The 26,688-nt window shown below is 42.5% G+C and overlaps 1 protein-coding gene across 5 annotated transcripts in view; it reads left to right on the top strand.

Moving 5' to 3' along the window:
- ZFAT (zinc finger and AT-hook domain containing) overlaps nt 1-26,688 on the top strand; it is a 301,679-nt gene that overhangs the window by 250,809 nt on the left and 24,182 nt on the right. For all 5 annotated transcript variants that reach the window (XM_075063271.1, XM_075063272.1, XM_075063270.1 and 2 more), the window contains 3 exons: nt 13,243-13,381; nt 17,175-17,293; nt 24,379-24,502. In XM_075063271.1, coding sequence (XP_074919372.1) covers nt 13,243-13,381; nt 17,175-17,293; nt 24,379-24,502 — 382 coding nt within the window. The remainder of the gene's footprint in view (nt 1-13,242; nt 13,382-17,174; nt 17,294-24,378; nt 24,503-26,688) is intronic.

The raw sequence follows: 26,688 nt of genomic DNA, 5'->3' as shown, positions 1-26,688 counted from the left end.
TGCAACCTTTCCAGGCCAGCCTGTGTGTTAATGTCAGTGAAACCAATGAAACGCCCCTGGTGATCCACAAGCGCCTGGAGAACCATAGAGGAATACCCCTTCCGATTAATGTACTCAGATGCTAGGTGAGATGGTGCCAGAAAGGAATATGCGTCCCATCTATTGCCCCTCCACAGTTAGGGAAACCCATTTGTGCAAAGCCATCCAGAATGTCTTGCACGTTCCCCAGAGTCACGGTTCTTCTTATCAGGATGTGATTAATGGCCCTGCAAACTTGCACCAACACTATGCCAATGGTCGACTTTCCCACTCCAGACTGGTTCGCGACCGATCAGTAGCTGTCTGGAGTTGCCAGCTTCCAGATTGCAATAGCCACCTGCTTCTCCACTGACAGAGCAGCTCTCAATCTCGTGTCCTGGCGCTGCAGGGTGGGGGCGAGCTCCTCACACAGTCCCATGAAAGTGGCTTTTCTTATCCGAAAGTTCTGCAGCCACTGTTCATCATCCCGTACTTCCATGACGATGTGATCCCACCACTCAGTGCTTGTTTCCCGAGCCCAAAAGCAGCGTTCTACGGTGCTGAGCATTTCCGTTAATGCCAAAAGCACTTTAGTGTCATACGCGTCAGGTGAATTGATATCACGTCGGACTACTTACTGTCACTTTGGAGCTGAAGGAATAGCTCAACTGCCAACTGTGATGTGCTGGCGACACTCATCAGCAAAGTCCTCAGCAGCTCGGGCTCCACTTCCCTCAGAAATCGCGCTGCACAGAAACCACTGGGAGACTCACAATGGCGCCAGACGTGGATGGAAAAACAGTGACTGCTGGGATGTGAAGCGATGCACCACAAGGCATTGGGACAGGAAGCGGAATGACCCACACCCTTCCGTCCCCTTCCCACAACCCACAGCACCAAAATGGGACGAGGTGCTCTGTGGGATAGCTGCCCACAATGCACACTCCCAACAGCGCTGCAAATGCTGCGAATGTGGCAACACTGCAGCGCTGGTAGCAGTCAGTGTGGCCACATTGCAGCGCTTTCCCTACACAGCTGTGTGAAGACAGCTGTAACTCCCAGCGCTACACAACTGCAAGTGTAGCCAAGCCCTCAGTCTAATACAGTAAGAAAACTGAATACAGATAAAAACCTCATCCAGTAAGCTTCCTTTTACAGACTAGTGTCCTGCTAGTCTGGGTCCAGCAATCACTCACACCCCTTGTAGTTACTGTCCCTTGTTCCAGTTTCTTTAGGTATCCTTGGGGGTGGGGAGGCGCTCTCTTTAGCCAGCTGAAGACAAAATGGAGGGGTCTCCCATGGGCTTAAATAGCCTTCCACTTGTGTGTGAAGACCCCTTCCTCTCTCCTATGAAAGTCCAGCTCCAAGATGGAGTTTTGGAGTCACATGAGCAAGTCACATGTCCATACATGACTTAGTTTTTACAGGCAGCAGCCATTGCTTACATGCTACCTTGAACGTGCTCAGGTTGACTTCTTATGTGGATTGGAGCCTTACAAGATTCATTGTCCTTTAAGTGTTTCTTGATTTGGGCCCTTAATTTGCACATTCCTTTCTCAAGAAGCTCACCAAATGCTCTACTAAGGGCTTGGCTACATTGGCACTTTACAGCGCTGCAACTTTCGCGCTCAGGGGTGTGAAAAAACACCCCCTGGCGCTGCAAGCTGTAACGCTGTAAAGCGTCAGTGTAATCAGGGCGGCAGCGCTGGAAGCGCGGCTCCCAGCGCTGCATGCTACACCCGTAGAGGATGTGGTTTACGTGCAGCGCTGGGAGAACTCTCTCCCAACGCTGCCGCTCTGACCACACTCACACTTCAAAGCGCTGCCGTGGCAGCGCTCCCACAGCGCTGTCCCGGCAGCGCTTTGAAATTTCTAGTGTAGCCAAGGCCTAAGGCTACTTAGAAATCAAGCAAGTATACAGCCAATATTCATAACGTCAAGTACAAAAATGATACATGCGTACAAATAGGAGGAATGTATTCAGTAGCTCATAACCTTTACAAAGATGTTACATGGCATATGTAGCATTAAACATATTCCAGTTATATCATATATACATTCATAAGCATATTTCCATAAAGCCTTATGAAGTGCAACGTCACAAGTATGAAAACTTTTGTAACAAGTCCCTTTTTGTTTGTAAATGTTTCTTTGACAAGACTGGTAGGAGATTGAGATAGATGCTTGAATTCTGGTTTCATTGTTTAAAAATAAATATTTTATTTTGGGACAGTAATATTTAAAATATAGCACTTGCAATATAGCTTTGTCCTGATAGACCACAAGATATAATTTAAATTATCATGGCCTGCCACCCTGCTGTCAGCCTGCCTTGCAATTGGAATATCCAATGAATTGTTAAGAGATTAGTTTGTCAGAGATCCTTACAAAATAAAGTGTTAGTGAGTACGCTCCTGCCTGTGGGATCATTGCGTGTACATAAAACTCAAGTGAAGATATATAGTCATGTGGTCTGTCTGTTTAATTCTAATCTATTATATTTCTAAATCATAAATCAAAGTGGTATCTAAGCATTTTGAGATGGTAGTTGAGCCAGGAAATGGTGGTGAATGGCAAATGGTTTTTGTAATTTTGACATTAAAGAATTTACAAAAAAGTGTGCAGGAATCTGGAATGGTCAAAGTTTGGTCTCTGTTAGTGACTTAATCCTTGTTTCCTTTAGCTTGCTGCCTAATTGACATAACAGAGAGTTCTGCAGCGTATATAGCAGATAGTTCCTGGTTCTGGGCAGTTCACAGTCAAGCCCACTTGTTACAAGTGGATCTGTTTTGAAAGGAATTCCATGGTTCCTGCAGCTCAGCCTGGTATGGCGGAAAAAAACCCAGTCTAGTCAGCATGAACTGATCTGTGCTAATATGATATTTCTAATATGTACCTCACCATATCATCTAGACAGTAGTCTTGGACTGTTTTGTTTAGGCTCATTTACTTTTGAACCCCTTTTAAACCAAACTAAAATTTAGAAGTAGTTTGAATTATTTACCACTGTTGTGGCCTGCCTTGGGTCACCAGTATAGCTTTTCTAACCTACTAAACTTTTCAGGACACTTGCCTATAAATATCAGGTGAGCTTGGCTGCTTTTTCTGAAATTTATTTATTATTAGCTGTCGTCCAGTCATTTGGTATTGAAGCTGATTTAAATGGTAGGTTACAGATGACAGTTAGTAGTCCTGCAATTTCACATTTGAGTACCTTCAGAACTCTTGGTTGAATACCATCAGATCCTGGAGACTTATTACTGTTTAGTTTATCAATTTGTTCCAAAACCTCCCTAATGACACCTCAGTTTGGGACAGTTCCTCAGATCTGTCACCTAAAAAGAATGGCTCAGGTTTGTGAATCTCCTTCACATCCTCAAAAGTAAAGACCGATGCAAATAATTCATTTAGTTTCTCTGCAATGGCCTTATCGTCTTTGAGTGCTCCTTTAGCATCTCGATCGTCCAGTGGCCCCACTGGTTGTTTAGCAAGCTTTCTGCTTCCGATATATTTTTTTAAAAAAAATTGCTATTACTTTTGGAGTCTTTGGCTAGCTGTTCTTCAAATTCTTTTTTGGTCTTTCTAATTATATTTTTACACTTCATTTGCCAGAGTTAATGTCCTTTTCTATTTTCCTCATTAGGATTTATCTTCCACTTTTTAAAGGATGCCTTTTTGCCTCTCTCTGCTTGTTCTACTTTGTTGTTTAACCCCGGTGGCTCTTTTCTGGTTCTCTTACTATGTTTTTTAAATTGAGGTATACATTTAAGTTGAGCCTCTATTATGATGTCTTAACAAAGTTTCCACGCAGCTTGCAGGGATTTTACTTTTGGTACTGTATCTTTTAATTTCTGTTTCACTAACCTCCTCATTTTTGTGTATTCCCCCTTTCTTAAATTAAATGCTACAGTGTTGGGCCGCTGTGGAGTTTTCCTCGCCACAGGGATGTTAAGTTTAATTATATTATGGTCACTATTACCAAGCAGTCCAGCTATATTCACCTCTTGGACCTGATCCTGTGCTCTGCTTAGGACTAAATCAAGAATTGACTCTCCTCTTGTGGGCTCCAAGAAGCAGTCATTTAAAGTGTCAAGAAACTTTATCTCAGCATCCCTTCCCGAGGTGATATGTACCCAGTCAATATGGGGATAATTGAAATCCCCCATTATTATTATGATTGAGTTTTTTATTTTAATAGCCTCTCTAATCTCCCTGAGCATTTCAGAGTCACTAATACCATCCTGGTCAGGTGGTCTGTAATATAGCCCTACTGCTATATTCTTGTTTTTCAAGCATGGAATTACTATCCATAGAAATTCTATAGTACAATTTAGTTCATTTAAGATTTTTACTTCATTTGATTCTACACTTTCTTTCACATATATTGCCACTCCCCCACCAGCACGACCTGTTCTGTCCTTCCGATATATTTCGTACCCTGGTATTACTGTGTCCCATTGATTATCCTCATTCCACCAGGTTTCTGTGATGCCTGTTACATAAACATCCTCATTTAATATTAGGCACTCTAGTTCACCCATCTTATTATTTAGACTCCTAGCATTGGTATATAAACACTTGTCATTTTTTGGCTGTCCCCTATTGCATGATCTAATTGAATGAGACTTTTTTTCATTTGACTATTTCTCATCCTTATTAGGACATAGGGAATCTCCATTTATAGCTCCTCCCCTAAGGGATGTCTTGTAGCGTTTCCTTTCTGGGTCCTTCCATCCTCGATCCATAAATCATGTTTTAAGGGGTGGAGGACAGCCCCATAATTCAATCTCAGGTCACAGATCTTCACGCCCCTGAAAACGTGTAGGTCCATTCTCCTTATCTTCTCCTCCCTTGTCTTGGGTTAAGAACTGTTGTTGTCCCTTGTTCTCCTCCTTTCTAAAGCCTCTGGTTCTCCCAGTCCCACAAACTGACCTCTGGGTTCTAACCCTCCTCACCTTTCCTGCACTCTAGGTTCTTGGAACCATCCCACTCCTGGGACTGAGCTTGGGTTGCTCTTCTCCCTCAAGCCTAGTTCTACCTTTTCCCTTTTTCTCCCCATCTTCCCCTGGAGTGGTTCTATTTTTCTCCTGGCTTGTATCATTCCATCTAGGGTGTCTGATTCTATTAACTCAGGCCCTTCTTCCTCATTTGCTCATGATTTATCCATATAGGGCTCCAGTTGCCTGCTTCCTTTCTATGGGGGAAGGGACTCCAATCCGCACCTACTATGACCGAATAGGGTAGCCTCTCCGTTACTCCCACCTAAACTTCCCCTTTAATTCTAGGGTTACCTCTGCTATTGGGTAGAGACTCTTCTCCCCAGGGATGCATTCTAGCTCTGCTTTTTCCTCCAGGAGTCTCCAGTGCAGCTTCACTAAATCCCCTGGATCAATGAATATCCCAAGATAGTATACACAATCCCCCTTAGGCGCCTCCTTCCCACCTTTACAGGGACAGTAGGAGATATCCTTTTTATCTTGCCCCAGAAAGTCCCATCCATTTGCAGAATTCTGCAAACTCGCATTCCATCTTAGGACAATACTGTTTTATATAACACAGCATTCCACACTGATAGCGTGCTGTTCCCTGCACGAGTTCCTTTCACCATGTTGTCATAAACAGATAGCTAAGGGTTAATGTTTCTTTTACCTGTAAAGGGTTAACAAAGGGAACCAAACACCTGACCAGAGGACCAATCAGGAAACCTGATTTTTTCAAAGTCAGAGGAATGTTTTGGGTGGGGTCTTTTTCCTGTCTAGTGCTTCTCGGTATGAGATGGTCTCTATCTCAGGCTTTTCTAATCTTCTGTCTTCCAAGTTGTAGTACACAAGGTAGAAAAACAATAGCTTATATTGGTTTTTTTGTATTTGACATGTGTGTAGTTGCTTTGGAATGTTTTAAATTGTTTTTTTTGAATAAGGCTATTAATTCATGTTTCTTTTAAGCATGACCGTGTATCATTGTTCTGTATAAGAACCATTTTTTATGTTTTTTTTTCTTTTTATATAAAGTTCTTTTTTAAGACTGTTTAGTTTTTCTCTGGTTAAGGCTAAGGAAGAAGGGAGGGGGAAAATCCCTGTGTGTTTTAGATTACTAAGCTTGAATTTGCATGCCTTGGGTGAGGGGAGAGGCAAACTCATCTCGGTTTGTGTTTTCAAGAATGGAAGCAGGGAAATCTCCTAGTGTCCCAGGGCGCGGACAATCTGGGGGAGGTAAGAGGGAAAGGAAGTGGGTTATTCCCTTGTTGGGACTCAGGGTATCTGAGTCTTGTGATGCCCTAGGGAAGGTTTGGGGAGACCAGAGTGAGGCAGGCACTGATTCCTGTCTGGTAGCAGCGCTATCAGATCCAAGCTGGTAATTAAGCTTGGAGGGTTCATGCAGGCACCCACATTTTGGACGCTAAGGTTCAGAATTGGGGCTTATGCTTATGATACACATCCCTCTTCTTCTTGGGGCTTTTCAGTTCACCCACCCCTCCCTGGCTCCACACACTAGGTGACTGGACTTCTTTTCTCGTAAAATTGGCTTCTTAGGAACTCTTTGGAGAGTTTAATCATAGCCTCCACAGTTGGGGTGGTGCCTCACTCAGTCTCTGTTATTCTCCAGGGGCCTCTGGAGAAATTGTTCCAGTATCACTAGGACCATAATTTTCCCCCACAGTTAGAATATCTGACTTCAGCCAGCAGGTAACCCAGACTATCAGTTTTTGCACATCTGCCCTGGGTCGTACCCCTCAAGCCAATCTAGCGGCCCAAAATTTCTGCTGGTATTTCTCAGTAGAGATCTCCCTTCCCCCCAGTCTAAATTGCTTGGCTTCATAACATCATAGTCATGGGTCTATTTCTCACTCAGGGCCTCTTAACCCATCTGAGCTTCCCTGGTGAGATAGGGTACCACCTGGATGGCGCACGTTTCCTTACCCCATATGTCTCTTGTGGCTACTCTCTCAGATGTTACCAGGAACACAGCCAAGTCATCAGGTGGGCCCCATCTTGCATAGAATCATTCTCTGTACATGACTCCAGGTCTCCGCACTGGGACTCACCAACTTCTGTACCAACTGTCATTGCACCTGCTCCCTGATGACTTCTTGCAGGTTGTACTGCTCTGGTTGCCACATCAGAAGGGGTTGTCTTTCAGGTTTGTGTGATTCTGGAAGGTGTGCGTCATCTTTTGCTGCTTCTTCTGCCATCAGTGCAGAGTCTGCTCTGTGTCCAGGCACTGAATCTTCATACCACCCCTTCCCACTCCCCCTCAACAACTTTTCAAGCACCATGTGCATAGGAATCAAGATCCTGGACAAGCCACCACTTGTAATAGGACATATGTCTGCCTTGTCCTTGATCACCATAGAAACCACTCAAACTCCTTTCCTTCTTTTAGTGTTCACTTTGTATAATTTATTTCAAGTCCCGTCCACAAACACTGAACAATGCAATACAACTATTTAATACCTATGACCTTCAACCCCTGTTCATCAGGGCCGTAGGAGGAAAAGAGACCTTTCTTTCTTGGTATCTTCTTCAGTCAAGGTATGGTAGCCCCCCTGCCTCCAACACTTCCTTCCTGCCTCTTATCAAGATAGTCAGCTTAAGGGGCAGTTGGTTCCATAACTCTCACCCAGCCTTCCCCTCTGAGTAGCTAATTCCTCCCTATTTCCTCAATCAGCCGTCGCTGGAGAAACTAATTGAGGCTACTGTGATCAGAGTACTGACCCTGCTGTTAGGCCATAGCACTTTGTCACAACCCTTCTCTAATATTTTTGTAATTTTTTAGAGCCAATTATGATAGGACCAAATCTCTCTTTTGGAAGTAGCAAAATGGTGGTTTATAAATAGAAAAAAGCTATAATTTTGTATGTTTTCAAGAATTTTTAGGGCACATTTACAACATTTCAAAAGAAAAGATATGACATTTACATCAAGTATTCTTTGGCTATTCACTCCTTCCTCCAGTCTCAGGAAATATTGTGTGTGACAGTAAAATAAGAAGAAAATCTCTGAGTTGAGAATATCCTTTTTGAAGTTTTCATGCCAAATCTTTGTGAACAGATTGATTGACTTCCATGTAGCGTGTCTAAGTGCTGGACAGTTTTATGATTGTAGGATACATTCAGGCATTAATAGGCACATAAAAATATATAGGTTCCTGTTGTTTTTCATCATCTGTTCACACAGAACAAAACATACAATTAGATCTTTTTTAAAAAAAAAAAATAGTGGATTTTCCCTGTTGGTCACATCAGTGTTTGGTTAGAGCAGCCATTGACATATTTTGAAGGCTACCTCGGATATCTGCACAGGCCAGTATCCAAAATCTGTGTTATACTGAATAGTTTCTTTTTTGCAAAATTAAAGACTAAAATTAATGCTAACAGTGTACTTGTCAAGTGGCTCTGTAATCTCTTAATGCTTCTCTTAATTAAAGGAACAGTAATATTAATTATTAGTTCCTGCAGGGATTTTCCCTCAACAAATCTTTATTAAAATGATAGAATAACAGAATATTTTCACTGAAGTCTAGAGAACTGTTAGAAAAAATTTCCAAACCTTTTTCACTTCACAGGAGATACTGTGTGCATCCAGTTGCGGAGCCGTAGTCAGTTTCTTCTGTTGTTCATGTGGATTTTTCCCACAGCAACTGGAGAGCAAAAAGCAGTAGAAAATTGTGACTGTAAAACTCAGACAATTAGCAAAGGGGCTTGGGTGCAAATATGCCAGAAACTACTTTTAACTCATGTTTGGATATTCACCGCTACCTCGATATAACGCCACCCGATATAACATGAATTTGGATGTAAAGCAGTGCTCCAGGGTGGCGGGGCTGTGCACTCCGGTGGATCAAAGCAAGTTCAGTATAACACAGTTTCACCTATAGCGCGGTAAGAATTTTTGGCTCCCAAGGACAGCATTATATCGAGGTAGAGGTGTATTAGATTTTATGTTGATGGTGACCCTTTAAGCAGTCAGTCCATATGTGTCACCATGATTGTCTCAGACCGGTTCTGTGAACTAACTCAATCTCTTATAACATGCAAGTCAGATTTACCCAATTGCTTAGAATTATTGTGCATAGGTTTACTAATCTGCTGTCATACAGATATTGTACTCTGGTGAACAGTCAGGTTCTCAAATGCACACACAAAACTGATTCTTAAAGATCAAGATTTCTTGGTCTTTTGTCACAGTCAGCAGAATTCATCTTATTCCAGCTATACTGCAAGCTTCTGTCTATCTTTGGGCCTTTCTATGGTAAGGAAATAATAAATTTCCCACCATTGCTCACCAGGACCGCCTGGGGGGGGGGGGGGGCAAGTGGGGCAATTTGCCCCAGGCCCCGCAGGGGCCCCCACGGGAGTGTTTTGGGGCCCCTGGAGCGGGGTCCTTCACTCCAGTGGCCCCGGAAAACTCTCATGGGGCCCAAAGCTTCTTCCACTCTGGGTCTTTGGCGGCAATTCGGCGGCGGGGGGGTCCTTCTGCCCTAGGACCCGTCGCCAAAGTGCCGGGTCTTTGGTGGCAGGGGCCCTCCGCCGCAGCTCTTTGGGGCACTTCGGCGGTGGGTCCCAGAGCGGAAGGATCCCCCGCTGCCGAATTACCTCCGAAGCGGGGGCCCTCCACCGCCAAAGACCCCAGGCCCCCTGAATCCTCTGGGCGGCCCTGTTGCTCACAGCAGCTCAGCCCTAGCACAGCTTGCAGTATTAGGACCCATAGCGTACTAGGCCTTGTGGTGTTACAAGGATGTTACAAAACCTTGCCTAGAGCACATTGATCGACATTCTGTTCAGAAACTCCTGCAGCAGCCCTTCTTTCTATATTTGGGCTCCTAATGTTGCTAACACTGGTGAAGCTGTGAACAGATATTGACAACGGGAGGAAGCTTTTAGGAAAAGTTCCCTACTGTAGATAGGGCTTCTCTGTGTGTGTCTTTCTTCCTTGCACTCCTACCCCTTCAGAAACCCAGCTTTTCGTATTCCTTACTGAGTTGAATACTGTAATTTATTATAATTAATTATAATAAAGAACAGTACTCCTGTTCTTTTTGCAGATACAGACTAACACGGCTGCTACTCTGAAACATATAATTAATTGCTTATCAAGTTTCAGAAGATGACATCACAGTCTGTCCATACTATTGGTTACCCTTAGACAAGTGTGGAGTAATTGACCCAAATTTAAAGAGATGGTTGTTTACTTTTGACAGACTAATTAGCATAATTAGCACAGCAAATACACAATTGAAATCATTAACTGCAGAGGACATACTGTTCAGAGAGCTCTCATTATTTACCTGGAGAAATACAGGTGAAAGCTCTGCTCTTTGTGTGCCATTGTGTTATAGATCAAATAGATTTGATCCACTGCTGATTAGTATGTAATGACAAATTAACTTTTTGAGGCTTATATCCTGAGTTACAGTTGGAGAATGACTTTAATTTGCCTTACTTTCAAAATAACATGAAATATTCAAGGCGGAGTTGGTAATGATGCCCATTAGAAGACCCTCTTGAGCATAAATATATTTCAATGTTTTAAGCACTATTTAAATTTTTTAAATGTTGGCACAAAGTTCAGGGAGTGTGCTAAAGCAGCTGGATTCTCCATAAATTTTTTACTCTCTCTCTCCATAGAAAGAGAGGATGCATTTAGAAATTGTTTGCCTTTGTTTAAATATTTTTTTGAACGAGGTGTACAGTACAGTTTTAGTATTTCTGTTTACTTACAAGGTTTACTGACATTTCTCCACCGGTTTTGTAAATGCGTATGTATAATAGTAGTTTGTTACTGGCATCCTTCTACCCTTCACATATATTGTCTTTATGAACGTCAGGTTGATATTTAATATTAAGCACCATGGTGTGCACGTACGAAATAATGGGATTTGGATGCCTACATAAAAATTTTAGCAGCTTAACTTTAGGGTATTATAATTGAAAGTTGGGATAAATAACACTTCTATAGAGTCTTTCTTTTGTGGCTCTTTAATGGGGTTTACATCCCTATGGCTGAGATAGTGGAAAGACTGGAGCAGTACTGGGCAAGGAAAGCTCCTCTCCATAGTCACTGCTGAGCATACTTCTGGGAAAAGGAGCTGTATAAAGAGAGCTCCAGAAATCCAGGCAGTGAGGTGGACAGAAGCCATTTCCTGGAGGACACTGTTCTGCAACAGTAGAAGAAGAAGCTCTTACCAAGAAGGTCCAGCTGTGACCTTTCTTCCTATTTTCTGATATCATCCCAGAGGTAGGGAGTACCATGTGCAGGGCCACCAGAGGGTCATGTGCATCCATTCTGAGACTCTGGGATTTGATCAAAGGACTATAACAGAACAGCAGCCATCCTGCCACACTGGATGCCGCAGTGTGGTGCAAGTGTCCCAAGGGAATGTGAGCAGGAGGTGGGTTGAACATAGGCCTTGCCACGCTATCGCACTTCCAAGGCCGTGGGTCAAGTCCTGGTGGATAGGGAGAGCCCAGGTCTCCCTATCCACCCCAGATTCCTCTGTGCTTATTCCTTGGATGAGCAGAAGTTGGGGGTTACTGACTAGGAGGTTGACCCAACTGAACCTCGTTCAGGACACATTGACCTAAAATAGATCTTGGAGCAGGAAGCCCTGCCAGTAAGCCTGATGACCAAACAATCCCTGCTACAGGCTCTGAAAACATGTTGCAAGAATTAAGCCTCACAACATACCTCTGGTGTAGGTAAAAGCACAACAGCTCTGTAGTTAAGGACGGGAAGAGAAAAATACTGCATCCAATTGGAAGTGCAGGGGTACTGCAGGTAGAAAAACATATTTATCCAGTGAATTTGCTAGAACACTGGGCCCTAATGCTCTTTCCCTTGCATAAAGCACTATGGGAATACAATACTTTTATACTCCTCTGTCATTAGACCTCAAAGCACCTTGCAAGCATTAATTGGTTTAGCCTCACAAAACCACTTAACAGATGGGAAAACAAGACACGGAGGACCAGATCCTGAGCCCCACTGAGACATAATGTACATTTAAAAGTGTTGCTAGCATAGTTTATCAGGAAAACCCTCCTAGTACAGATACAGTTTATGCTGGCAAAAAAGCACTTTCTTGCCAGTACTTTTTATGCCTGTTGAGCAAGCAAAATAGTCTGTATTGGGAAAAGAACTTCTGTGTTGATATAACTGTGTTTACGCTAGGGCTTTTGCCAGTATAGAATTGTTGGAAAGAATTGATCCCCTAGTAGCCTTTTCTATACTGGCAGAAATTGCATGTAGATCTTGGCATAAGGCTGTTTTGTACCAGGGGTGCTGGAACTGTGGATGCTGCGGGTGCAGCATTATCCCCTGGTTTCCGTCATATTCAAGGCTTACAGTTTTGTTCAGTGGCTTTCAGCGCCCCAACTATAAAAAATTATTCCAACTCCACTGTTTTGCACTACTCTGGAAGCTTTGAACCTGTCTCATCTGGTTAGTTGAGGATTCAGCTGATCTGCAGGAATCTCCCGGTGAATTAGAACTGCCATAACAGCTCATACATCACCCACTATCCAGACATGAACAGACATGAGGTGTAAAGCATTATAAGACAGTATACATTAAATTTACACTCAAGAAATATGGCATTAAGTTTTCAGAGCATTCATTTCACTGCTGTATAGTTTAATAATACTAAAAATGCCTACATTGTGACTTTCTTAAAGCTTTCAACCTGCTTTACCATGCACTTGTAATTTTATAGACATTACCAGAACAAAACCCCCAAAACTTATTTATACATAAAAGTAATGTTTATTTACTGACAGGTACTCTGTTACTCCTGTCTTCCTTTCCCCTTTCAAATCAAGATGATATATTGCCTACAGCAGTGAGAGACCCTGATCCTACTCAAAGTGCTAAGCAGTATGTTCGATAGTATGACTTTTCCTGTTCAGACCAGTAATTACCAATTGTGGAAAATAATTACTTAAAAACACAGTGTAGCTGTTTGTGCTCATGAAACAGTGTTGTGAGGATACATAATTTATAGTAAGCGATTAAAAAAGCAACACATTTTCTGTAAGAGTTAGCTAAAACATACTTGTGCGTTGGTTTGAAAGGTCAGCTCCTGGAATAAATGAGACAGATATATGCCCTAACCAATGTGAGCCCTCTTCAAGTTTGGGGAAGTTTGTCTGACTACTGCAGCTTAGACCCATCTATACAGAAAGCAGACGTGTATGAGACCAATTGTAACTCTCATTTTTTTTGCTAGCCTTTCCGTTGTGCACACTGCCATTATTCCTGCAATATATCTGGCTCCCTGAAGAGGCATTACAACAGGAAGCATCCTAATGAAGAGTATGTTAATGTTGGTACTGGTGAACTTGCTGCAGAAGCCCTTATCCAACAAGGTAAATTTCTAGTTAAAAGCAGCATATCTGTCTGTTTATTTTCACTGTCAAAGCAAAGTTGATTTGAAGGTGAACATTGAGGAGTGAGTTGCACCGTTGAACTACATATGTGAAAAAGCATTTCCTTTTCTAGGTTCTGAAATGGCAACATGATGATTTCATTCACTGTCCCCTTGTTCCAGGGATCAGCAACATTTGGCATGCGGCCCACCAGGGTAAGCCCCCGGGTGGCCTGGGACGATTTGTTTACCTGCCACGTCCGCAGGTTCAGCCGATCACAGCTCCCACTGGCTGCTGTTCACCGCTCCAGGCCAATGGGGGCTGAAGGAAGTGGCATGGGATGAGGGATGTGCTGGCCACGGCTTGCTGCAGGCCAATGGGGGCTGCAGGAAGCCACGGCCAACACATTGCTCATCCCATGCCACTTCCCTCAGCCCCCAGGTTCACCGCTCCAGGCCAATGGGGGCTGAGGGAAGTGGCATGGGATGAGGGATGCGCTGGCCGTGGCTTCCCGCAGCCCCCATTGGCCTGCAGCAAGCCGTGGCCAGCATATCCCTCATCCCGTGCACTTCCTTCAGCTCCCATTGGCCTGGAGTGGTGAACCGCGGCCAGTGGGAGCTGCGATTGGCTGAACCTGCGGACGTGGCAGATAAACAAATTGGCCCAGCCCTCCAGGGGTCTTACCCTGGCAGTCTGCGTGCCAAACGTTATGAGATAGGGTGAACAGAAGTTCTCAATCTGTCTTCTCTACAGCATTCGTTATTTTATATACTTTTATGAGGTCTCCACTTATTCATCTCCTGTCTAAGGTAAACAATCCCAATCTTTTCAGTCTCTTTTCAAATGAGTAATCAGCTGATAAATTTTCATGATAGTTTCGAAAGATTGAGCTAATCGTGAGATAAGAACTGAGACTGAATGGCACCAAATTAATCCCCCAATAAACAAGTCAAGTCAAGAAAGGTAAACAAGTGCAGATCTGTTTTAAATGGAAACGGCTTTGGCCTCATGCTTAAGTATAATTATTCAAAGCATTGAATGGGGTTTTTAACCGTTCAACTCCCATTGATTTAGGGGAAGATTTTCAAATACACAAATTGGAGTTAGGTTGCTATGGCCCATTCACTTTCAATCGAAGTTGAGTGCCTCACTGCCCTTTATATCTTTGTATATCTTTCCCTTTAATGGCCATTTCATTGCTAAAGCACAGTATGCTGCTTTGAAACTGCTTTGGGGTTAGTTACTTCTCCCTTTTGCCTGTGCAGGTGGGGTAAAAATATGCCTGGTTTTCATTTGGAAATGGACTCTGCACTCTTGAACTGAAAGTCTCTTCCACTCTCAGACAACTGCCTCGGTTTCCAGAATGGAAATTAATTATCTTAGTTGGCCTAGATGGCCAACTAATATTGGTGAAAACTGATTACCTTAGCTTCTTGCTTCCAGCTGCAGTTGATTTGCATTATGTAAGCTGCTATGGGATGTCAAATAAACTGGAAATTGGAGAATGTAGGAAATGCTTGACATTCAAGATTAACCCTCAGAACCAAAGCAACAATCAAGGGAAGAGAGAAGTTTGTTTATACATATATATTCATAGCATGAAATAATTCTGTTCATTGCAGATTTTTCTAAATCTGAAAGCTTTCATTCATTCATTTCACTTCTTACATCCTTTTTTTAAACAGTGGACAGCGCTGCTGGTTCCTGTTATCTGATTATTTACATTTGATAGCCACCCTGGTCTTAATTATTTATTTAGAAACCATAATTCTTTCTTTGCAGAGTAGCCATACCCAGATGCTGCTAAAGCAGATAGGTACAAGTCTACTATATCCCAAGAGAGGCTTTGCTATTGTACACTTGGCAGATAGACAAAAGCGAACAATCTGATAGCTTGCTGAGCATGAAGTGTATTTAGAGATTCAGGAAGCACAAAGCTTGTACAGTTCTGGTTCCTGGAGGGGAATAAAAGGGAAACGCGATTAAATATTATGTTGCATTGTGTTGAAAGTGCTGAGCTGTTTGGTAGAGTCACATTTCTAATTTTATTTTTGATCATTTCTGAGGTTTTTGGTTTTTTCCATTTTGAATGGAACATACAAAACTTTTTTTTTAAATAAGTGCCTTTTGGAAACTTTAGCATTTCCCTTTCTATTACAGAATAGATACCAGACTAATGCCAAACTGTTAGATAATGAATAAAATATAATTCTCCCAAACATGTTGTTATTTCTAAAAAGCATTTCCAAATTATTCTTTTTCAAAAAATCCTTGTCCCTCAGAAATGCTAAACCACCTTTAAATAACACTGAAACTGTGACACAGGGGAAAACATTCAGAATTAAAAGTTGGGACTCCATCTTTTAACATGTATTAATACCTTAATTGAAAATGTTATTTTCATGTAGACTATTAAATGCTTCCCAAAGCCTTCTGAAAGTGCATATACAATACAAGAGGTGCGATGCTAATTATCCAAGGAATTACACAGCCAAGTGACACACAGCAGTATTTTATTTTTAGACTCCTATTAGAAATTCATAGCAGCAGTGAATGGCAGAAAAGCAGGTACTTTCATACACCTCAACTTTATAGAATTATATAACTTACAACAAAATTGATTTTTAAAAAATATTTAACAATGGAAAATTAATATTCTAACAGTATGTCCAGCCAGCATAGGGCGCAAAAATATCTTGTGATACACTCTACACAGTGTTTTTAATGTTTTGGGTTTTTTTAATTGCTTTTGGAACCTTGGTCACTTGCCTGGTTAGGTAATCAAACAGGAAAGCATGATATGGAGATAATTTTCAGATCTTGGGAGTAGCAGGCATGGATTCTGTCCCCAGTTCTGCCTCAGACTTTCTTTGTGACCCAAGACAAATCACTTATCCTTTCTTTGTCTAAACTACAGATGACCCGCTTCCCCTCTCTTCACCCTGTTTCCCTCATATCTATAGTCTTTCTTGTTCACGTGGCTTATAGACTTTATAGGACAGGGACTTTCTATTTCTGTGTTTGTAGAGCATCTTGCAATCACAGCTGGGGCCTGTTGGTGCTACTGCAATACAGATACAGGCAAGTTTCGTATTACGCCGGGGTTCCGTTCTGCGGTTAGCGCGTAAAGCGAAAACCACATATAGTCAAAATTGCATTGAGTTGAATGGCGGGCAAAATCTCCCGCACTGCATGTAAAGTATTAAAATTATTTTTCTCTTTTTTGTTTTGTTTTGTTTTTTGCCTACCACATAAAGCTGAAATTGCACATGTTAAATGCGCGTAAGATGCAACAGACCGGCAATAAGACCTATCTCATAGGGATGTTGTGTCAGTAAATTGTTTTAAAAGTACATTGAGATCCTGTGATGGAAAGTGCTATAGAAGTATATATTACATTACATTATATTATAGACACCAATATTGGTGTCAAAAGTGGATAAGGTATGTCATTCACTGACCTTTTCTATATCTGGCCTAAGTATTTAGTGAATTGAGTAAAAATTAATTTTTCTGAGCTTTGATGCCAATTAACTGACACAGCTGTACATTAGCAGTTTGCGTATTTTCATTTGTTGTTCCTTAATTAGTCACAGTGACAAAAGTTGCAGCTTTAATTAGCGTGGTGTAGTGTTCTAGTAATTTTAATTTAGAAGTAATATAGAAAGGTCTTTCTCCCAAATGATTTTTTGTATCCCAAAAATGTAATTGTAGTAAGAGGGTACCCTGGGATCATTGCAGTGAAGTTAAATTAAACCAAAAAATATCTTTTTATTTTTGTTTTTTTCCCCAGGTGGCATTAAATGTCCAGTTTGCAGTTTTGTGTATGGTACAAAATGGGAGTTCAACAGACATCTTAAGAACAAGCATGGCCTGAAATTAGTGGAACATGATGGGGAAGCAAAGTGGGAGGTAAAAACAAAATTGCTACATCTTTGCCCCAAAATTTCCAAAATCTCTAAAATATAGAATGTGTGTGAAAAGTGTATTATGGACTTCCTTATATGGTGGAAAGTTGTCTTCTCTCTGTTATCTCTGGCTTGAATGCATACAGTTAATGCATAGAGTGCAATTCTGCACTAAAAAATTCTGCACACAATAGTTTAAAATTATGCATATTTTATTTGTCAAAATAACACTATATAATCATGCCAGTTTCAATTATTTTGCTAATTTATTTCAAAATACCTGTCAGCAAGTATGTCTGTAACAATACAGACACAAACAAAATTTCCCCCAGGAGTAGATAGTTAAAGAAACTCCTACAATAACCCACTTCCTGTTTTTCTGCCCCCTCCCCACGAGAGCCCAGATGCAGGTTGCCCCCTCAGCCCAGACACTCACACCCCTTCCCCCAGAGCCCAGTTGCAGGTGTCCCCCCCCCATCACCCAGACCCCTGTGCCCCTCCCCCTCCAGAACCCAGTCGTGGACCCCTCAGCCCAAACACCTGCACCCGTTCATTCCCTCCCCTCCAAAGCTCAGGACCCAGAAGGAGAAACATCATGATGCTGGGTCCTGGGCTCATGTGGAGTTTCTTTCATGCCGCCTCCTTCTTTCAGGGCATGTTGAGAACTGCAGTTCCCAGGAGCCCTCCAGTTCCCTCTCCCTCCCCCAGCAGTGTCTTCTATTTGCAAGCTGGGCTCTGCTGGGTACAGCAGCCCATAGTGGTGACCAACAGCTCTGCAGCCCATTTCAGGGCAGCAGGGGAGGAAATTCAGCATGCACAACATTAATTTCTGCTCAGATTCTGCATGCACAGCAGCGCAGAAGTCCCCCAGGAGTAATAAAGTGCTAAGGTAAACTACTGTAATGTCTAACAGGATTAACAAGATAACAGTTGATGGTTCTTCAAATACTGTCCGTGTGGGTGCTCCAGTGCAGGTGCACCTGTACTCTGCATCTTTGTTCAGAGATTTTTGGTGCCTGTGCCTGTTTGGTCCACACATGCAAGCTCGCACCCTCATGCCCTGTACCAAAGGTGTAAAGGGCCATAGACGAACAACCCTCAGTCCCTTGTCAACGTCCTTTGGCCTGAGATGGAGTCAGCTGTGTGCCTGTTCTCTTTAGTACTGTATTTAGTGGTTAGTTAGTATGTAGTTAGTTCTTTGATAGTGTTTATAGTTGTTGGAACAGTTGTTCCCTTTTACCTTTTTCTTTTAAAAAAATTATTGATAGACATAGATTGATTTAGAATCTTTCCCTATTAAGGGGTCATTTTTGTTATTTTGCTTGGAGATGCTGGGCTCTTGGGATTTAAAAGGTGTCTCTCCTGCTGCGAGGCTGTCCTGATAAGTGATGGGCATTTTCAACGCCTCCATTCTTTGGGAGACATTCATGTTCCCAGTGAGTGCAGGATCTGCACTTTCTTCAAAGGTAGATCCCGAAAAAATGGGGAATCAAGTTTTAATTCCTGATTATGAAGCAAGCCTTAAGACCTGCTTCAGATCCAGGGGCAGAGGACTCTTTTCCACCCCCCACCCCCCAATACGTAGACCTCCCAGTACGCTAGTACCCTGTCCACCCCAAGATCTCAGTCTTTGGAGGCCACTTGAGACCTAGGCTGTACTTGTTATATCTACAGCACTGAAGACCTCAGCAAAGGTAGCATCAACATCTGCCTGTATGCAGAGAGAGGTAAAGACAAAACCTCTGAGAAGATCTGGGTCACCGATGCACAAGAAGGATATGGAGACCTCGGTCCCAAAGGGAATTCCATGCAGGCTCTTAGTGTTTTCTGTACTGCAAGGACAGTGAAGACAGATTCAAGGGGTCAATTGTCAAAGACAGACTTGGTACCGAGCTCAGGTACCCATACCTGCAGAGCCAATTCCAGGAGGATTCTATGCTTGTCCCCAAATAAGAGTCGGTACTGATAACCTGGAAGTCTATGATACCAAAGACTGTTCAACTGCCTATGTTACTGATGGAATCGGAGTTGATTCTTTCCAATACCAAACACTGGGTACCAGCTATCTTGGTACCAAAGCCATCCTCTACAGGTTTTCGGTCAACCCATTATTTGATGCCATTGTTACCTCAAGAATTATGATACTTTAAGGACCTTCTTTCAGAGTAGTAGTATGTTAGTCTGTATCAGCAAAAACAAGGAGGAGTCTTGTGGCACCTCAGAGACTAACAAATTTATTTGGTCATAAACTTTTGTGGGCTTCATCAGATGCATGGAGTGGAACATATGGTAGGGAGGTTTAAATACACAGTATATGAAAAGATGAGAGTTGCTTTACCAAGTGGGGGGTTGGTGCTAACGAGCCAATTCAATTAAGGTGAAAGTGGGCTATTCTCAACATTTGACAAGAAGGAGTGGAAACCACTTTTGTGGCGCTACTGAGGCCAATGTAGACAAGGAACTTTCTAGTATTTGAGCTGGAGTCTCCTCTGTTAACTGGTACTGGTGGTTTATCCACACCAAGACTTACTCAGTTACCACCTCCCTTTTAGTCACTGTTGTCTACCGTACAAGTTGAACGGTTATTTCCCGCCCCCCCCCTTGGAGTATGTTGAGAAGGACTCCCCAGACTCTCAGATATTGGTACATGGTTTCCCTGTCTACTCTAAAACACATAACTCTGTCTCTTACACTGATCAATTGGTGGAGAATAGACCTCAAACAACATCCACATGGCAAGAAAACAGATGGATGCCTCCACCCATATCCTTGTTGGAACCCTTGGGCTTTCTTTTGTCAGCAATTTGCAACAATTCTTCACACCGTCAAAGGGAGCAAAAAAGGGGTTATTCCCTTCAACCACCTCTGCCACCATCTATGCTAGAGGAGGAAACCTTAGAGATGCAAAAATCAAGAGCGGACAAGGAGTTGATGCCTCTTACAAATATTTCCTCCTCATTGCCTGATGAAGCTGTGATGCCTCCACTGCTGTCTATGGCAGATGACTTCAGGCAGTTCTAGGAACTGATTAAGTGAATTGCTGAAATGCTTCAGATTCCTTTAGAAGAGGTTCAAGTATCCCACCATAAACGCCTGAATATTTTACATAGTTTAGCATCCATGAGGATTGCCATTCTGGTCAGTGAAACTCTTATGAAACCCACTAAGTCTGTTTGGTAACCCCAGCTACCACACCACCTACCTACAAAAGGGCAGATAAAAAGTATCCTGTCCACGCCAGGGAATCGGAGTCTTAATTTTCTCACCTGGATCCAAACTCCTGTAGTGGAGGCCGTTAATGAACAAAGCAGACAACATACCTCAAGGTCCACCATGTACAGAAAGGAGCACAGGAGGCGTAATATTTTTGGCTGCAAATCTTACTCTTCAGCCACACTTCACTTTAGAACAGCAAACCATCAGGTGCTTATGGCCAAATATGACTGTTTGAATGGCAACAAATTCTATTTCTTTATTGATCATCTGCCAGAAGAACATCATGACCAATTTCAGGCCATTACTCAAGAGGGTCAGCTCCTGGTAAGATCATGACTCTAGGCCTCCTTGGATGCTGCTGACACTGCAGCATGTTTAGTGCAGTGTTCATGAGAAGAGCTCTTAGCTCCAGCTGTTGGGCTTCCCAAGCGAGGATCAGAGCACCACTGAGGACCTTGCCTGTGATAGTCACTTGCTCTTTGCAGATTTGACAGGTACATCTCTCCACATTCTAAATACCTGAGCCATGTTAAGATCCTTGAGAATCTATACTGCTGTAAATAAAAGGAGATTTAGCTGGTCTCAGACAGCACAAAGAGCATGCCAAACCCCATATTTAACTTATTGTGGGAACATATGAGCCCCAAGCCAAGAGACCAAAATACTCTAAAAAGAAACCTCCCTTAGCTTACAGCTACCTCTTCTCAGCCATCCACAACCTCCAAGTGACAGTTTTGATGGCTTGGTCAAGAATCTCAACTACCCGTTTGACTAGGATTTACAGCTGCAACATCATACCCCCACCTCCTTTCGGGTATCACCTCTCCCATTTTCAGGCTGCATAGGAGAATATAAAATGGGACAAATGGGTTTTGGAAGCCATAACATTTGCCTGCACCATCCATTTCAGTTCTGTTCCCTCCTACTCATTCTCCCTCCCCTTCCCTGTTCAGGTACCTGTCTCATGATCAATTGCTGACATGAGGTTGCCTCACTTCTGTGTGTAGGGGCAATAGAACCAGTTCTTGTGCAGCACAGCAAAAGGGTATGCTATTCAAAGTAATTCCTGATCCCAAGTGGAATGGAGGTTGGAGGCCAATTTTAGATCTCCAGTATCTAAACAGATAGGTGGAACAGCTCAAATTCAGGTTCGTGACCCTTTCAGCAATAATTCCCTTGTTAGATTCAGGAGATTGGTTTGTGATTCTCGACCTACAAGCTGCTTATTTCCATGTGGCTATTCACCCTTCACACAAGAGATTTCTTTTATTTTCTAATCAACAATAATATATACCAATACCAGGTACTTCCTTTCAGCCTATCTTCTGCCCCCCCTTCCCTGGGTATTCTCGAATGTTCTGGCAGTAGTTGCCATCCACCTACATTGTCTGGATATAAATGTTTTACCCTATCTGGACAATTTGTTGATCGGGGCAGATCTTATCAGGAAGTGGTGGTGGCCACAAATGTGACACATTTTCTCCAGAAGACATCCCTACAAGAAATGACATTGAAAGTTTCAGGAAGAGCACACTTTTTCATCATAACTTTTCCCTATGCAGGGCCCCATGAGGGGTGCAGTACAGCAGAAAATATCTCCTCTAGACCAAATTCAGACACAAGGCCTCCCCAAGAACTAAATCTCCACATAAATATTCTAGAGCTAAGAGCCTTTTGCCTAGCATACATGGTATTTCTGCTCTCACTCTGAGGAACCACCATCCAAATACTGATGGACATCACCATGTACCACGTCAACAGGCATGGAGGGGCTCTATCATTGCCTCTTTGCCAGGAATCAGTCCGTCTCTGGGAATGGTGTGTTTATCATCACCTCACTTTAATGGCCCTACGTATTCCAGGTTTTAAAAACAGCCAGGTGAACCAGCTTAACAGACAGTATTCACTCACTCATGAATGTTCTGTCAGTGACTCAATTCTGTGAAGTATCGTATGCAATGTGAAAAGACCTGTTTGCCATGGACTGGAATAATGAATGCTAACTATCTGCTCTGGGAGTGAGTGGGAGGCTGGGGGAGGGGGAGAATCAAGCCCAGTCTCCCCGTCAGATGCCTTACTCATCTCCTGAGCACTGGGACTCGTGTATGTTTATCCATCCATTTCACTCATACTTAGGGTACTGACGAAGGTGGGAGGCAGCCCATAATATGCTGCTAGCTCCAGCATGTAACAGTTTTGGTTACATAGTTTTTGCACACCTTGTAGTTGCTAGGTTCCTCAGAGGCCTCATCCATGTCTTTCCTTCAATCATACAGAGCTCCTGGGACCTCAACATTATGTAATAAGGCTGATGGGGCTCCCTTTGAACATTTAGCAACCTGTTCCTTATACCAGCTGTCTATGAATATTGCTTCTTAGTGATAGTAGGAGAGATCTAAGCCCTCACAACAAGACCACCATGTACAGTATTCCATAAGGACAAGGTAACATTGAGGCTTCGCCTAAAATTCTTGCCCAGAGTTGTTACTTTCTCCTGAATCAAGTGATTCATCAGTTTTATTTCCCAAGCCTCATAATAGTTAAAGGGAAGCTTTCACACCTTAAATGTAGTCAAGATTGACTGTTCAGGATTTCTCTGATATATTCCTGGCCTTTGTTGACAGGATGAAGAATCAACCAATATATATACGAAGTTCCTGATTGTAACCAATTTGCAATAGCTCGGTTGGTCCCATTTTCACAGATAAGAGCCCTTTCTAACACACAGTTTAAGCAGCTTCTCTAATGGGAGTTGGGACCCCTCAGGGGGTCACGAGGTTATTAATGGGGGGTTGTGATCAGTCAGCCTCTACTCCAAACCCCGCTTTGCCTCCAGCATTTATAATGGTGTTAAATTAAAAACACTTATTTATATATTTATAAGGGGGGGTCGCACTCAGAGGCTTGCTGTGTGAAAAGGGTCACCAGTACAGTAGTTTGAGAACCATTGAGCTACCTGGAGTTCAGTTCACACCTTCACTTGACACAACTCCTTGACAGAGGACTCCAGGTCAAATGTCTGATTTGGCTGCGTTGTCCTGCAGTACTTGTGTCAGCAGATTCTGAAAACCACCTCCGTGAAAAGAGATTATTGCTCGCGAGTGAACAGAAATGGGATCTTTATGGACAGTCACTTGAAGAAGAGTGGTTTCTTACTCTGCAGTGTCTGTGATTCTTCAAGATGTGTTATCCGCTTGTATTCTACAACCCACTCTCCTGCTCTGCTACTGCAGAATCCTGTATCACTTGGATTCTGCTTTAGGGAAGAAATTCAAGGGTCATTGTGGCTGACCCAACGGCTATGTCCTTGGCTATTGGGAGCCAGTGTAGTCCCAACAAACACTACTCTTCAGAAGAATCTGATCTCATGTGCACGGGGCACATGCAAACCAGAAGCTGGAATACTTGTGGGCAACTTAACTCTTTTTGCAAGGTAAGTAGCCAGTCTTCTTGACACAAAGGGTCCTTTTCTGGCTTCAAAGGAATTTGTCCAAATTCATATTGGCAGTATAGCTAAAAGGAGAATTTGGCCCAAAATATCTTCCTTAGGGTCTAATAAGTGTGTGATTAGGTTATTAATTATAAATTACATGCACAATAAAAATAAAGTCAAATTAACATGGCATTTTGTAAATGAACTTGATGCAACTATCTGGAAGTCTAATAGAAGTATAAATAAGTTTATGTGGTGAAATCTTGGCTTCCATTGAAATCAATGGCAGAATTTCCATGGACTCCCACGGGGCCAGGATTTCTCATGTTCTTCCATAAAATACGCTGTTATAAATCTGTCATCCAGTTTTTCCCTATTTAAATTTGGAGTACCAAGTGCCCTCTGTAATTCTCAAGGGTTAAAATTGACCTGTTTTTTAGCTAACAACTGAAATTTCTGAGGAATCATCCACTCAGTATCTGCACATCACAGAGGCTGAAGACGTTCAAGGAACTCAAGCTGCTGTAGCTGCATTACAAGACCTAAGATATACCTCAGAGAATGGTAAGGGATATTTTTAGTTTCAAAGGGTAGACTAGATCTTTTTCATCAGAGTTCCCAACTCTTGTGAATACAGTTGGAAACTTGAAAAGGAAATATTTATTCTTCTGTATTGATTTTACCAAGGTATTTTCTATATGGTAGTGAGGTACTAATACTGTAGCCTGGTAAACATTTATTTGTAAGGTCATCCATAATAGTTTTTAAAAGGACAGTGTCAAGTTTTTGGGCCCACAGTGTGGTCTACCACAGGGGTTCTCAGCCTTTTTTCTTTCTGAGCCCCCACACTCCCCCAACATGCTATAAAAACTCCATGGTCCATCTGTGCCACAACAACTGGTTTTCTGCATGTAAAATCCAGGGCCTTGCCTTGGGGGGCTGGGGGACAGGGCAATTGCCTGGGGCCACAGGGGCCCCTGTGAAGCTAAGCTGCTCAGGTTTTGGCTTCAGCCTCAGGTGGTGGGGCTCAAAGCCTCAGGGTTCAGCTTTCTGACCTAGGCCGCAGCAAGTCTAATACTGGCTGTGCTTGGCAGATCCCCAGAACCTGCTTGCGGACCCCCAGGGGGCCCTGGATCCCTGGATAAGAACCACTGGTCTGCCATAAAGCGGTTAGAAACTGATTAGGCATGTCAACCAAAATTTTTTTTCTTCATTTTTCATTCATCTTACTGTTGATAAGAAATTATCACTAATTACCACTTCACATCCAATGAATTAACAATGCACACACATCTGTATATACAGTGATCATCAATAAATCATCAGCATCTATTACACCACTGTTTTTGACCTTATTATGGTATTAGTGGAATTTTCTGCATGAATTATAGAAAATATCATGGTACAGACAAATAGCATGGCAAAATAAATGTTGACTGTTTAAATTACAATCCTCTAGATAACATTTTTGCCTTGTTGCAAGAGTCAACCAGCCAGCAAAGGATGTGCAGTTGAATAGCTAATCTACCATATTCTCAGTTAATTATGATGGTACACAAACAAGGAAGTAAGACCACCAAAGCTGTATTGGCTTGTGTTTGACAAGAAATAGGGGAGCACTAATTAATATTTGCTAAATGGAAAATAAGAACAGCTGTACCAGGTCAGACCAAAAGTCCATCTAGCCCAGTATCTGTCTACGACAATGGCCAATGCCAGGTGCCCCAGAGGGAGTGAACCTAACAGGCAATGATCAAGTGATCTCTCTCCTCCCATCCATCTCCATCCTCTGATGAACAGAGTCTAGGGACACCATTTTTTACCCTTCCTGGATAATAGCCATGAATTTATCCAGTTCCCTTTTAAACATTGTTATAATCCCAGCCTTCACAACCTCCTCAGGCAAGGAGTTCCACAAGTTGACTGTGCGCTGTGTGAAGAAGAACTTCCTTTTATTTGTTCTAAACCTGCTACCTATTAATTTCATTTGGTGACCCCTAGTTCTTGTATTATGGGAATAAGTAAATAACTTTTCCTTATCCACTTTCTCCATATCACTCATGATTTTATATACCTCTGTCATATCCCCCCTTAGTCTTCTCTTTTCCAAGCTGAAGAGGCCTAGCCTTTTAATCTTTCCTCGTATGGGACCCTCTCCAAACCCCTAATCATTTTAGTTGCCCTTTTTCTGAACCTTTTCTAGTGCTACAATATCTTTTTTGAGGTGAAGAGACCACATCTATACAAGTATTCGAGATGCGGGCGTACCATCGATTTATATAAGGGCAATAATATATTCTCAGTCTTATTCTCTATCCTCTTTTTAATGATTCCTAACATCCTGTCTGCTTTTTTGACCGCCTCTGCGCACTGCGTGGACATCTTCAGAGAACTATCCACGATGATGCCAAGATCTTTTTCCTGACTCGTTGTAGCTAAATTAGCCCCCATCATATTGTATGTATAGTTGGGGTTATTTTTTCCAATGTGCATTACTTTACATTTATCCATATTAAATTTCATTTGCCATTTTGTTGCCCAGTCACTTAGTTTTGTGAGATCTTTTTGAAGTTCTTCACAATCTGCTTTGGTCTTAACTATCTTGAGAAGTTTAGTATCATCTGCAAACTTTGCCCTCACTGTTTACCCCTTTCTCCAGATCATTTATGAATAAATTGAATAGGATTGGTCTTAGGACTGACCCTTGGGAAACACCACTAGTTACTCCTCTCCCTTCTGAGAATTTACCA

This window comes from Chelonoidis abingdonii, chromosome 2, assembly GCF_003597395.2.
Source record: "Chelonoidis abingdonii isolate Lonesome George chromosome 2, CheloAbing_2.0, whole genome shotgun sequence".
In the NCBI taxonomy this organism is placed as follows: domain Eukaryota; kingdom Metazoa; phylum Chordata; order Testudines; family Testudinidae; genus Chelonoidis; species Chelonoidis abingdonii.
This window is presented reverse-complemented; position numbering and strand designations above follow the sequence as displayed.